The sequence below is a fragment of the Neopsephotus bourkii genome, unplaced genomic scaffold, assembly GCF_033783945.1.
Source record: "Neopsephotus bourkii isolate Nb327-2 ecotype Australia unplaced genomic scaffold, CSIRO-AGI_Nbou_v1 NB_1132, whole genome shotgun sequence".
Classification (NCBI taxonomy): Eukaryota; Metazoa; Chordata; class Aves; order Psittaciformes; family Psittacidae; genus Neopsephotus; species Neopsephotus bourkii.
Window position 1 is genome coordinate 212,824 of NW_026901618.1, and position 14,955 is coordinate 227,778.

The window sequence follows — 14,955 nt, forward strand, 5'->3', positions numbered from 1 at the left end:
CTCTAGAGATGATCTGAACTATTTCACCTGATTGTTCTCTGAAGCAGATTAGGAGTACCCAAACGATGTATTAATACCAGCCCAACAGAAGGGATGGTGACCTCCACCTGAGGGCAGAAATACTTCCAGCTGTTTGCAGAGCAACTGCATATTCTCACACTGGAGGAAACTGCTGTGGGAATAGGATGCCACCAATAAAATGAACAAAGACCATGAATGTAGATAACAACAGAAAATGATCTTTACCTTCCCTACAAGATTAAGTGTACTGCAGTGACCACAGTGCTCAGAATTTAAGACAGTATTTATAATTAATATTAAATTCCTGCCATGTACAATGTGAAATGAAATTTACATGTTTGTTTTCTCATTACTCGGTGGAGTTTCTAGTACTGTTTAGTCTTACTATATTGTAGCTGTCAAACTATTTCACTGTGCTCCTCTGTCATTTTAGTAAAACCAAACTGCTGTTCTGTTCAAAGTTAGACCTTAGAGGAGCTTTAAAATTAAAAAAGAGTAGATACAATAAAAATGTGGAGGTAGGGCAACACTGTTAAGATGAGCTAGACTTAATATTATACACATATGCTTTGAAGCTCCAATGCCTTTCTGCCACAAACACTATTATGTAAAAGCTCACAGACTAGACCCACCATTGCCTCATCTATCAGATGTCCAGGATTATGTCCTTTCCCAAACACATCTCCTCCTTGACCAGGTGGCTACATTAGTATACATTTTGGTAGCTACAGGACTTCTGTTTTATATTAATGAACAGTAAATGGAGTGAGTTTAATTTCTAACGCCATTTTATTAAATATCAAGTACCGACCTGAAGTACCATGCTTTCCTCTTCTCCCCCATTGCCACATGAAATGGGAAACGTAAAATGAATGCCTGGTTGCCCATGAAAAGGAATGCGGAAATGAAAACACTAAAGCAGGAGGATCAGCTGCAGTTCAGGTGGAGTTGAAAGAGTTTTATTGCAGGGGATATATGAAAGCTGTTGGGAAAGACCCAGCAAAAGTTCTCAAGGGATAGTTCATAGGTCACGTAGCCCTAAATCTTCTCCCTCCTCACTCTCCAGACAAGAACTAAATTGGCCTGTTCCAGGACCTTTCACACTTCAATCCCCATCAGACCATACACCCTCTCAACTTTCTTTCCACAAATACACATTTAAATTACAAAACTAAAGTTAGCCTTCCTGATTTACAAGAGGGATTTGGCTCTAGATACCCAACATCCCATGCAACCATTTAAGCAATGACAAGCTTAATTCTGCAGAACTTGTAAACAGTTAACAGTACAGTAGAAGAGCTTTAGCATAAACCATTGACAGGTTCACTTATTGATAACCCATGACCTGTTGATCAGAGAACTCATGGATACTTGAGATCAGACCAGGGTACAGGATGTGCCAATAGTTTTCCTCCCTTGCATTCAGCGGCAGATCCTGACACATGTGCTTATAAGATTTCTGTCAGTTGCCTTAACTTGTTAACACAGCAGAAAACTATCCCAGGAAATGCCCAACAAGTGATGGAAAATTCAGATCTGCTGCATTTGATTAGATGCAAATAATGCCAATTTATATATATTGATGAAGACAAGCTTAGCAGCACCGTGTCGTATTACAGACACTTTACTCAATACACTCTGAACCACCATCTTATCATCCACAGCAATTTCTTGGAGGTTCTTGAAAAAACCTTTGGAATCATCTTCCATGTTTTCCAACACACAAATGATATCCCTGGGTACTCCAGCAAAGCATATTTGATACTGAGATATAAGACAACATTGCTTAACATCTCAGGTAGAATTACCATTTAAGTAACATGTAAAGCTGTCCTGTGGGGTTTTTTATTTCCTGAAGATCACACAGTATGGAACATACTATCAGAAAGCATGAGGTGTGGTAACAATGTTGTGTTGAAACAAGGGTATGACAGAAGCTAAGGAAAAAAGGACCCTGGAGTTAACTTGTTAAAAGCTAGAAAATCAAATTCAGTGATCAAATAATTACAAGCATGACATAATACATATCATTTAGTCTCTGCTCAAGCAAAACTGGAAGGGTGGAGTGAGCACTGGTGAAGTAGTGGTAGATAACAAAACTGAACCACTTCAAATTCCTTGTCTCCTGAACATATTTAGCCAGAGGAGAAAAATTACATGTCATCACTAGCTGACACAAGACATCATAAATTAAGGTACTGTTGCACATGTTTAAGGCAGTTTCTCCAGCATCAAAATCCATTTTCTATTCGGCAAATGAAAGATTAGAACTGTTACAGAGTAAAAAGAAGTGTGAGACATATGCAACAGTTTTTCAAATGTTATTTCAGACATTTGACATCAGACAAATCATTCTAGTCACATGTATAAGATAAAATAGTCAAAACACAGCATTACAGAGCTTCTTGGAAAATTCAAACACTGTATTGGCTTTCATGACTCTCTTTCTACAGTAAAGTGAGCCAAAGAGATGCTCATTTACTTCCATTGTTAACATGAGTACAATAATGCCAAAGCTCTGATTCTTTTCTGCTTTCTAAATTAGCAGAATTGCAACTTTAAGGTGTTTCATCTATTGCCAGAGAAAAGAATTAAAGTCATTTTAAAGGCCTTTAGTACCCAAATGAGAAACTCCAGGTATTCTGGCCATGAAGATGAAACCATCTTTTTCAAGATACACTTTCTTAACAATATTTATTAAATTCTTCAACTAAACTTCGAAATGCTGCTTGGGATAAGTTTAGAATAGGGAAGAAACACACTCAACATAAGCAATGGACTACAGAAAAACAAACACATGCCATCCCTGCTCCAAAAGCGACATTCTCCCCCCCCCCCCCCGTGGATAAACGGAAGTATTCAGTACAAGTAGGCTTGTTTTGTTACGTTTTGATTCTGCATCAAGAAAATTTATGGTTGTATTTTCACATCTTCTGGCTATAGCACACAAATATGCTGTTCAACCTGTGGTCTTCCCCCCAGTCAGCTGCATCCTCGAACAGGTACTTTCCATACCTAGATTTCTTTAAAATGTCTATCTACTGGGAAGAGCAAAATAAATAAGTCAAACGCTTTGAATTTACAGAAGTTGGCTACCATTTATAGTATAACAATTGCAAACAATGAACACAGAAACTGACAAAAATAAATCAAAGAACCAACAGAATGTAGCCTGCCCAGCCATATGTGCTAGAACAGTTTAAAACTACATGACTACATGCTATTTTTCCCTTCTGCAAAATCCATTTACTATTCAACAAACAAGATAGATGCTGCCCATGCATACAATAAGCCACTCTTTTTAAATATATGTAAACAATACTGTGTAGAACAGTCTAGAAGATAATAGCAACCCCACTAAGAACACCACCAAATATCAATAATCAAACCAAATTTGCATCCTCAGTTGCAATGTAATTCCGAAGAGGACTTTTTTGCTTAAGTGAGGGAAGTTTTGAAAAGGTGTTCTGTAATTCTGTCTTCATGGATTATCAACTGAACTCCAACTTGCTCTTTACCTAGCAAAGTAACATAATCCATGTAGAACAACTGCCAAAGAAAATTATATAAGCATTTAAATACCTGGAAGTAATGATCAATACAGTCCACATACTCCTGTCATTTATATTAGATGGGCTCTAGCCATCTAATGTAATGGTAGTATATGATACTGGACTTGGGTCTCCCACAGCAGAAAAAAATTTTAAATTCTGATCCTGCTCTTCCAAGCACTAATGCACACTCAGTTATTCCTTGTTTAAAATAGACCATTTCCTTTCCTAAAGCACAGGGATATTGCCTCACTTAATAGCAAGAACTTCTGAAGTATATTTAATTCTCCATATGCCAAAGGAGCTTTTACCCTGGGAAAGAAGCAGTAAGTTGGGAAAGAGAGCAGCTCATCTATTTTGTTTGTATCTGTTCTTAAATTCATTCCCCAGGCTGCCTCAACTTATGTAAGCATTAGGGTCAATTTCATGGTACCTCTCAAGTCCAGACCTACCAGCTACCTACATTAAAAATACCTCAGCTTGACTCTCAGCAACAGCTCAGATAAAGATAAAAAGCTTTGCTCAGCTACTGTGCCGGAAATAAAGTCTATCCTTTGGACATTTACTAACGATGTGAAACAGAAATACTATAGCAGTACTTGTCCTAATACTTGTCTTAATTCCACTTTGTTCTCCAAGCACGTGGTAAGACTGATGGTTAGTTTTGCTAAGGGAGTTAATAAGAGTAAAAACATCTGCACATGATCTGCTACAGGGTGCAGGCTCCACAGGCTTCGAAAGCTGCAGCTTTAATGGCTCTGCTAAGTAGAAAGAAGCCCTCAAGATTAGCCCTAAATGTCAGTACAAATGTACCTCAAGGGGCTTGCAAGAATGGAATTTTACAAAAATTGCGGAAACTCTACAGCACATACACAAGACATTAAGTGGGATACAGACTGACTGAAACAGAAGAGACTATTGTGGAAAAGCAAAGACACCTCCCTAAACCCAGACTGCCCCCAACTCATTTGAAATCTGTTAGTACCTATAGGATTTTGAATTTTCCTGCTGGCTTTACTATGCAAAATTTTTCTTCCCTTTTCCCACCGGTTCAACACAAGAGATTTAAAAACATGACAATTAGTATTACAGGCTGTCAAAACCAGACCATTAAGAGAGAATTATGATAGGAAGCAAAAGGTAACCCTATGAAATCAAATCAAGTTTCTGTTTAAAAAACAGAACATATTAAGCTGCTCAAATAATAGGATACCTGCCAAGAAAAGCCCATTCAGCAATTTTCATCATAGTATTTGCTCTAGCTAGTCAAGTGTTTGTATTTGCTGCATACTGTTTTGTTTGGGTTTTTCTCTAATAATGGCATTAAAAGCTAAACTTGCTGATTCAGTTCGACCCACCCTACATAAACGTCCCAATACATTTTCAAGTTTCATTCTGCTATAAACAAATCAATAAGAAGGTCAACACTTTGCAACTATCATCTCTTATGCTTTCCAAAAGAAGACTGTAAGGGTGGACTGTTCTCAGCCATACTCTACACACATTTTATGAACACTGTCCCTCCTACCCTCTAATCCATAACCCTGTTACTGCACCCACATGAGGTTTTCATCCCAATTAGAAGTTGTGCAAGGGAGGAAAGAAACATTACCTGCTAAGTACAGACGGTAGAAAACAACAGCTGAGGTGGAGCACAGATTTGATTCTTACACTAATGTTATTTTACGCTGCCACATGGTGAACTGCTTTTCAGCTGCATCAGTCTAACAGATTAAATCTAGCCTCAGGTCTTCCCCACTCTTCCCCATAGCAGAGACTCAGGTCTCTGCCATGCCTTCAACTCTGTGCAACTGCCATCCTTCTGCTGAATTTCTAATATTTACCTATTTCTGCTATTTCCTAAGCAGTAGAAAAGTTCAGTACAGTGACAGCACATCTTGACTGTTAACACCATTATCAAGCTTCTAGAAAAGTTTACTTTACAGAACAGCACCCTCCAAGTACCTGAACAACAAAGGCTGTTGAAGTCCCTGGACATACAGGAATTATAAATCTTTAAATTTATAATCTAGAAAAGCCCAAAAGCCAGAAACTGACCTGTGCTAACGGAGTTTCTCAACCCATACCATATTGCAATAGAAGCAAAGATCAAGAGATGCCTAATCTGGATCTTCCTCATCAAAAAGAGGGAAGGGAAAGGTATCTGGCAGACTATTCTTCAAGAACATAAAAAAAATCTCTAAACTTGCCCTTCATGAACACCCAGGCCCTGCTAAATTGGATTTGAAGACTGTGCTAGATTATCTTTTCTACTTCAATAAAATGGCAGAATTGAATTTTAGCTACTTGAAATTTGACTAAAATTATTAGTTTTACTAGATTATGTACAACTTTACTCATTTAAGTGTAATACATCTGTATCTTACCTTCAGGAAAAAGTCACAAAATACTTAATCCAACTGTTCACTAAGTACACAATCTTTTAAGGTACAGTCCTATAAAATAGAAATACAGCACTTCTCATTTCATTGAGTCTAAAAGCTTGTGAATGAAGATACTACGGTAAGTTTTCGATATGAATCTCATGATATTTGCAACATCTCAAATTCAATCTAAAGCGACTATTCAAACTGGTTTGGAATCAAGTGGTTTCCCAAGGTCTGGAGTTTTCAAAGATTACAAACAAAAGGAAGTGTCTGGGAGAAGAATCCTAAAGTAGTTTGGAAATGTTTCCTAAATAGATCCACTTTCATACACTCACCTTCAACAATATTATGGGATAAATTGAAAGCCTCCAGCAAGCAGCTTGGAGATGGCAGTGGCTGCCACCCCTCAAGAGAAACACATTTACTATGCAGTCTGCTGCCTGTCTGCCCAGCAAGAGTCACTGGCAAGTAAGCAATGTTCAGATGAATTATCTGGACATCTCACCATAGCCTACAGATTGATTATTGTTAATTGAGATTATCAACACTATCATCCTCTTTACATGATATTCCCCTCTGCCCCTCTCCTTCTTCCCTTCCCAGCTTCAGGTACTCTCATTCACTACTACATACCCTTTTTTTTTTTTGTCATTCCTCTTGCTCCAGTGCCTTAATAGGCTCTGTTTTTACACATATACATGTCTTCACCCTATCACTCAATCCCAGTTTACCCTCTAAAATCAGCTGCTATTTACATTCCCTCCCAACATTCATACTCTTCCTAACAAATAAGAAGCCAAACTGCAGTATAATTAGCTGATGGTGGGCAGGCTCAGGGAACTAAAATGCTACGGTATTTTTACAATTCACCTCATTGAATCAACTCACCATGACTGCTTTAGAGCAAGTACAAAATAAAAAGCAAGACTGCACAGTGGGTGACAGAACTCTACTCCAAAAAGGCAACCATCGAATCACAGCTAACTACAACACAAACCCACGCCCTTACTCTCTCCAAATAAAATCAATACATTTACACAACCTCCAGTGTTTGATCAATTCCAAACACCACTTGAGTCACGCTTTGTATTTTAATGAAGCTTTCATACCATATTTATATAGGTGTTAATTTGAATTTTCATTAATGAAATAAGTTCATAAAAGCTCAAGAATCCACCTAGCAAATGTGATTTGAGCTTACCAAAACCTGTCTTTTCAGCTATGCCCAAGGTAAAGCCTAATTTCCTTTGTTACCTGTCTGTAACCTGTCTGCCTTTGAAATGCAAGCAATGACACCAACCTTATGTTTATTTTCACAAGTTCATCCCTATTTACTTAAGTCCACTAATGGTAGATCATGGTATCAGTGATGAGAAAGTGGACTGCTATCATACCTATAAACCATTCTTCTCACTAGCATAGTTATGTTACCTCAGTGAGGTATGATAAGCAATGGTCACCCTGATGACAGCTAACGAGCTGGTGGTTTGAGTGAACAACGATGTTAGTTTGGGAGAGGCAAAGATGTATATGAGATTGCAATAGTGCTGTTCAGTACCACAAACTGTCAGGACAGTAGCAGACAACATTCCTGGCAGTTGCAGATAGGCAAACACAATTGGTAAAGATTGCACTGGTGCTCCATCCTGCATGTGCCAACTGGTACGGTGAAGGGCTCATGCTCAGACATGAATGCCAGCTTAAGCCAGCTTTCACTCCTAAGGTAACCGGTGTTAATCTGATGCTTAACACATTGTTAAAATTCCCAGGGAAAGACAAAAGTTTGATTTAATGTCATGGGATATGATTAATGATTCAGATACAGTTCTCACACATGTGACTTTAATGGTAAAAACTGTGCAAATAAAATGAATGTTACTATTTTGATAGCACTCCCTGAAGACTACTATGTACAAGTGGTTGTTACAATTTCAGTTAGCAGTATCAGGATGTAATGTTCTTGCTATATAGCTACCTTATATGTATGAATATGTGTCTATACACACACATGTAGATCGTTATCTGTATAGATATGATACAAGCGGCCAAATGAAACAGTATAGGGGCATGCTGGAGCTGTACTTTAGACAAATCAGTGCACAGAAAGCAGCGGCATGCTGGAGCTGTACTTTAGACAAAGCAGTGCACAGAAAGCATTCTCTGTCCAAGAACTCCGTAATTTTGGTTGCCTTAGTTCAGCAACCATGCTGGCATTTAAGCCAATATCTGACAGGAAGAATGACTTTGCTCGACAAGTGAGTTAATCACGCTGTTGTACTTTCATGAAAAGCTTTCACTGTGCACTCCTGTGTATGTAGCACAGAAATTATGCTGCTGGTCCATCCAGCTGCCAAACCAGATAAACTGTATTTCAGCCACAGAACCTGTCTATCCCAATGTACCATCACTGTCCGTGTTTCAGCTTCTTGGCCCAATAATGAAATCCAGAGGTTAAATGTTGGAGGCTTTTCAATAGCACAGCTGAAAGTCAATGCTGACTGACTTAATGTATAAGCTCACCTGATCTAGGAGCTGCCAAGAAGCACATACATTTTTCAAAGTCTCCATACCAGCTCAAGTATGGAAAGCAAACAAGACATAAGAAATAAATCAAAATAAAGTGGCAATGCTATACAGAAGAGGTATAAAGTGTGGAAAAAACAACAGTAACCCAAGTAATGACACATAGGTTACAAATTTGTAAGTAACTATATGGTGAAATCAAAATACCAGTTTGTTGTTCCTCACACAGGCATTGTATTATAATGGGGATCAAAAGCTGTTCTCTCTCTACTGCTTTGGCCTACGATATTACGTTTGCATGATATGTGGAAGAAATGCCAACTGGAGCAAGTCTCAGAGGCCTGTTTTACAAAAAGCGAACTTCCCCTTCCCCAAATGAAAAACCTAACTTTACTGTCATAAATGCAGCTTGAAAGGGATGCTAGGAAAAAAAGTGGCAAATCTCCCTTTCTTCCCACCCCAGATCTCCTAAGTTTCTTACTTCCACACCAGAAAACTGACTTCCTAACAATGTTTCCCTTCAAAAGAATAACTGATTTGCCTTCTACTCCTCATTTTATGAAATAGACCTTAGGCTTCTTTCCTGATCACAAAACAAATACTAAAGAAGAGGTAACTTATCAACACATTGCAAGGTATCCTAGCTGTGCAAGCTCCACAGAAAAAGCCGAAGGAATGGAGAAAACTACAGCACTGTTCCATCAGCAAAGATCCCTCCTCCCTGCCGGGACAACGGCCAGTAAAAGGGCACTGCTTCTCATCTGCTTTCATAAACTCTTTTCCCACATTAGATTCAGACTTGTAAGACCCTTACAACTATGTAAAACCATGCCTACCTAGTGATTCAACAGTATTTAGGAACATCAAAAATGACGTTACCCTTTCCAACAACACTGCTGCTGCAATAGAGCAAACCCTTTGTTTTTCCTCAGTTTCTATCATTTTAGGTCCTCTTTCCTACTAATTAACTTAAGTGCATTTGCCTGTACTATTTCTGGCATGCAGCAACAGGACACTGGCATGATTCTTGACACTTGTACTGCTCCTCACAGATCTGCATTAAAATCAGTGAGTTTTGTCAACCTCACCTATTATCTAATTATCAAAGCAGTGTAGGCAGCAATGCCTTTTGTCTGTGTATTCCATAAGATGACTTTGCATCAGCTTACACATTACTTAAAACAGAAGTTTATCTTTACAACTGTATCACAGCTATGAACTTAACTCCCACAGCAGCTTTTTTAATGTCTTTCAAGGCTTAATAACAGAAGTTGTGCACCTCTACACTGTAAAATTTCCATTTAACCAACAAGGATGAGCCTTGATTATTAAAATCAGATAAAGTTGTACAAAGATGTAGGTTGTATGCTTAACCCCCCCAAGGTTCCTCCATGATAGAATGTCTTTTTGCTTAGATTTAGAAGAGCCCAAGAACTACTCCACAGGATACAACCAGAGGTTCACAGTATCACTGCAGATGCGTTTCAGAGTGCTTCCCCTGTTGTTAACTTTATTAATTGAAAGTCTGCATTCCTTGCATTCATTTGTGTTTGCAGAAAAACACATATTATGGGAAACTGCTTTATGTTTTAAAGATATTTTGAGGTATTTGGCTTTTGTATCGCGAAGTGTGTACTACTTCAGACAGCATTTAAAAAACAAAGCAATTCCTTGTTCTCTATCCACTCTTCTGAACCATGATTTGAATGGCTTACATGGAGGGGGGAAGAGGGCAGAAAAGGGGGAAAAACAACCAGAAAAGAGGAAGTTGTGCTTTTGAAACTATCAAAGCAGAGTGGATGCTTTGCAGGTAACTACAATTTCAATAACAATTTTAGATTAAGTTTAACAGAGAGTATCTACCGTACATTTCAAAACGAAGCATCTCTTTCCTTCATGGAATTAAAAATGAGACCCGAGACATAGAATTTTAAATTAAAACAGAGAATTCATTATTCTAAAGTCATGTGCCGCTTGAAAAGGCTTAAAGGCTTAAAAAACCCCACAGAATCCTTAGGATAAAGTAGCCACTAATATAAAAATTCATTGTCACGTTTTCGCATTAAAAAAAAACTGCCCCACAAGTCCCATCGTCTTTGACTTTGCCCTGCTGCAAGGAACAGCATTTCTTGATCTTGCACATAAAATGGTTTCAGTACTCTTCAACAGGGAAAAGAGCCGACAGCTTATACAAGAGGGAAAGCAATCTTTAGAAAAATTAGGATGCGTGGGAAACAGCAGTAGTCCTTGGGCTCAGAAACGCAGCTTTGAAACACCTGGCAGTAAATCAATGTCACCCATTTCACTGTAATCCCTCAAGTCACTTTTTTGAAGATTACTTCCTGCAGTGCATACCTCACCCTTCTCCCCCCCCCGGGCCGCCAAGGGCTCTAGGAAAGACCACTCCGAGAAGCCACCCCGCACATCTGGAGACTTAACACCGCGACACAAGGACATAGGCGTCGCTCAGGTTTGGCACAACTGTTTCATTAGGACGGCGCCCGCCGGAGCCCCCGATTCCTGCCCGGCACCCAGGTCTCTGCCAGCCCCGTAACTTTCCCCGTCCCCCTCGGCAGGGCGGGGGAGGCTCCTGCCACAACTCCACCGCGTCCAGCCCTCCAGATCGCGGAGTACAGCCGCCTCCCCGTCCCCAAGGAGACACGTAAGTGCCGGGCACAGCCGCTCTTTCCTCCCGCCGGGCCCTCATGCCTTGGCCCCGTGCCTCGCGACCCCTTGGGCTCCCTCCGACCTGCCACGACGTGTTCATTCCGCACCGCCTCCGTTCTCCCGTTTCCCTCCCTGCCTCACAAAGCGGCCGCGGCTCTCGGCTCCCTCCGCCCGGCAGCCGAGGGAATACGCAGGGCGCAAGATCGCGAAGTGGCGGCGCGGGGCGCAGGCGGCGGGGGCCTCCAGCGGCCGAGGCGGAGGAAACCGGCAGGGGGAAACTCCCCCCTTCACCGCCCCACCACCGGGGGTCATTGCGCGGCGCCACCTGAGACGCAGCCCGTGAGTGTTTGGGTTTCCCGCCTCCCAGCCCCGTCCCGTCCGGCAGCGGTGGGCACTCACCAAGGGTCGAACTCGTGGATGATGCTCTCGAAGCGGATGACGGCGAAGAGCCGGGAGCTGAAGCCGGCCAACCAGGCCAGGAAGAGGATGGTGAAGGAGAGGAGCGACTGCCAGCCCGCCGGCTGCGACAGGCCCCCCGACAGACCGCCTCCGCCCGCCGGGGGGCCGCCGGCAGTCGCCGCCGGCAAGCCGCCGCCACTCGCCCCGGCGCGGCTGTTGAGCAGCGCCACGGAGTTGGCGGCGGGTTTGTGCTTGTTGTCGGGGGCCGAGTGCTCCGCCATGTTGTACCCGCGGCTCGCTCACAGCCTCTCCGCCTGGCGCTTGCGGGGGGGGGGGGGGGGGGGGGGGAGGGGGGGAAGGAGGCGGAGGAGGGGTTGGGGGGAGGGAGCAGGAGGAAGGGCAGGGGCGGAGCCCGCCCGGTCCCTCGGCTCTCCTCACGGGCTCCCTGCCGCCGCCGCCTCCTCGCGCAGCCGAGCTCTGCCTCTCACCGCCGCCGCCGTCACCATCCCAGTGCGGCGCTGCGCGGGGCGGGGCGGGGCCGGTGACGGGGGGAAGAGCCGAGGGCGGGGCAGGCTGGGGACTAGAGCGCGGGAAGCTCGCGGGCGCGCGGCCAAGGAGGCTGGGAGCCCCGTCGCGCGCGCGGGGGGGGGGGGGTGAGGGGGAATCGCACACATCCATGCGGGAGGGGACGGGCGGAAGGGCTGGCGGAGCCGGTCTTCGCGCGCGGTTTGACACTGCTGCCCTCCCGCGCGGGAGGAGCCAGGAGGGGGAGGGTCCAGCCTCCGCAGCATCCCTCCGCGCAGGAACTCTGCGATGGCCTGTCACAGAGCGACAGGTATTTTAAAGGGGCAGGGCGAGCCCAGCCGGCCAATCGGAGCGGTGGAGGTGAAGGCGTGGCAGCGTAGGGGAGGTTGCGCTCATTGCCGAGCCATTGGGGTGGCGGAGGGACAGGAGTGACTGGTGGCTGTCCCAATCGAAGTGAGGCTCGCTAGTCACGTGGAGCGGCGGTCACCCCTGCAGTGCCTGTGGGACGGCACCGATCCCGGCGTGCTCTGTGCGGGGGTGTCGGAGTCACGCGGCATGCAGCGAAGTGGAGTCTGCCGGGAGGTGTAGTCTCCGTGGGGTGTGGGCGTGGCCGAGCGCTGCGGTGGTGGTTGTAACGGCTCGGGCAGGGTTCGCGGTGGCGCTGCTCGTGGTGTGTGTATGGCAGTGGTGGTCCCGGGCAGTCCCGCGGGGTCGCCTCGCTCTCCTGAGGCTGGCGTTAAGCGGTGCTCACTTGTCTCGGCATGGGGAGCCTGCTTTTGTTTGTCATTCACGCTGTGCGGTCGCTCTGTGATGCTGCGGCTCCCGGGGCTCCAGCACCTTTCGCGGGTTTGGGTCAGATTTTCAGTTACCCACGTGCTTGCAGTAAGCGTTGTGCCAGAGCTTGGCCCTGGGCAGGTCGGAGGAGAGGCTGGAAGCAAGGCCTGGCTTGAGATCAGGGAGAGCTTGTAGCCCTCACCCTGAGTGCAGCCGTTTGCCTCTGCTGGAAGCACTTCAGTCTGGGCCGGGGACCAGCAAATGGAAACCTGGCGCGGTTTTGTTTTAAACGGTGACTTCCCTCTTAAGTGCTTTCATAATGAAATGCTGCTTGGGAGTCCTGTAACTTCCTCAAGTATTTTATGAAACCTGAAGTTAGAAGAATGCGAAGAAAATGGAAAGCTACTTGGGTTTTGTAGTCGTGCTTTTTCAGAGGTTGTGCTGACCATCCTTAGATGCAGGAGGCTGCCTGCGTTTAGAAGCTGAAACTAAGCACAGGCAAAATGAAGTAGTAATACATGGTTGTTTGCACTGTTTGACACCAACAACTAATTCTGTGGCTTTTACGTAGGGCTGTATTTTCTAAATTAAATAACTTGGGTTTGGTTGTCTGAGGTCCAGGCATTGCCTGTGATGTACAAACATGGCTCTTCAGAAGTCCTGAAGATTTGCAGTTCAATTTCACTAATACCAAAGGGGACTAATCTGGGCCTTAGCTGACTAATATAATTCTAATTAGTCCTTGCTTTTGTCTGTGGTTTTATTTTATTTACCAGGGGAAGAAAACAGTATGCTTCCTTGTAAGCAAAGTAGAAGCATTTCTATGAAAATTGTTCTTTCAGTGGAAAGCTCAGTTTAACAATTTGTGACTATTTTTCCTCAGTCCTTGCACCAGTCAACAGTTGTGACTTGGTCAGTCGGCTTGAAAGCAGTTATTGCATTGTGTGTGTATGTTTTAAGATGAGCACTTAGATAAACTTTGCTCATAAAGGACTCCATTTTACTTATCCTTTTAGAATAAGGGTTAGGAAAACTTCCAGAAGACTTTGAGGTTTGGTTTTGCTTAATCTGACTATTAAATGGCTTTTTTTGTTGTTGTTTGTTTGGTTTTAATACTATGTTCTTTATTATTCTTGTTTAAATAGGTCAATACTGTGTTCAAGACTAAGTCTGACATTTGCCCCTTTTTGAGTGTTGTCAGAGAGGCCTTTTTAATGAGCTGACCAAGTGGCATTTCAAGGGTGGATTTGTTTTTTCTAATTGGATCACGAGCAAAGAGCAAACGTGACTAGTTTGCAACTATTAAAGATTTTCTAACAGGAATCGACTAATTTTACGAAAGGCTTTGTCCTGGTCTGCTTTTCCAAAACGACAATGCAGTATTTCCATTCCCACTGTTGAGATCATGTCTTTTGGTATCAGCAGTTCAAGCTTAATGATGCAGTAGAGGAGCTGCTTTAAGTGGTAGTGTTGTACTTGGAATACCTTTGGCTTCTCTCCTCCCTTCACACTCCCACCTGCCATTTTTCTAGCTGTTAAGGAGCTAGGAAGGACTGATGATGCGTAACAGCTGGGGAAAAAAAAATATATATATCAGAACTTACTTTAATGTAAAAGTTAGTATCGTTAACTTTGCTTGATTGGGAATCTGGTTTACTGCACAATTATTGCAGATCACAGAATCACAGAATAGTATGGGTTGGAAGGGACCTTCAAAGGTCATCTAGTCCCACCCCTCTGCAGTGAGCAGGGATACCTTCAACTAGATCAGATTGGCCAGAACCACATCCAGCCTGGCCTTGAATATCTCCAGGAGGGTGCATCCACCACCTCGCTTGGCAACCTGTGCCAGTATTTTACCACTGTTATTGTGGATAAGGTTATATGGTGTCTACTTTCCATTTCAGTGCTATGACTTTTACAACAGGTAGGCAATATCCATTCTGACTGTACTGACAGATATATCACACAATTTTTTGAGCATAGACAAGCCCAGACAGTGTGATTTATTTTAATGCTGACTAGTGGTGAAGTGTTTCTTTGTTGTTGGTAACAAACAAAATTGTTGCCTATTCATTTTCAAACTGTTCAAAAGTCTGTACTGTTGA

General features: G+C 43.3%; 1 protein-coding gene across 1 annotated transcript in view; it reads right to left on the reverse strand.

Moving 5' to 3' along the window:
- STT3B (STT3 oligosaccharyltransferase complex catalytic subunit B) overlaps positions 1-12,058 on the reverse strand; it is a 53,016-nt gene extending 40,958 nt beyond the window's left edge. Inside the window, exon 1 of the mRNA XM_061362629.1 lies at positions 11,549-12,058. Coding sequence (XP_061218613.1) covers positions 11,549-11,829 — 281 coding nt within the window. The 5' untranslated portion in view covers positions 11,830-12,058. The remainder of the gene's footprint in view (positions 1-11,548) is intronic.
- Positions 12,059-14,955: the final 2,897 nt, after the last annotated feature.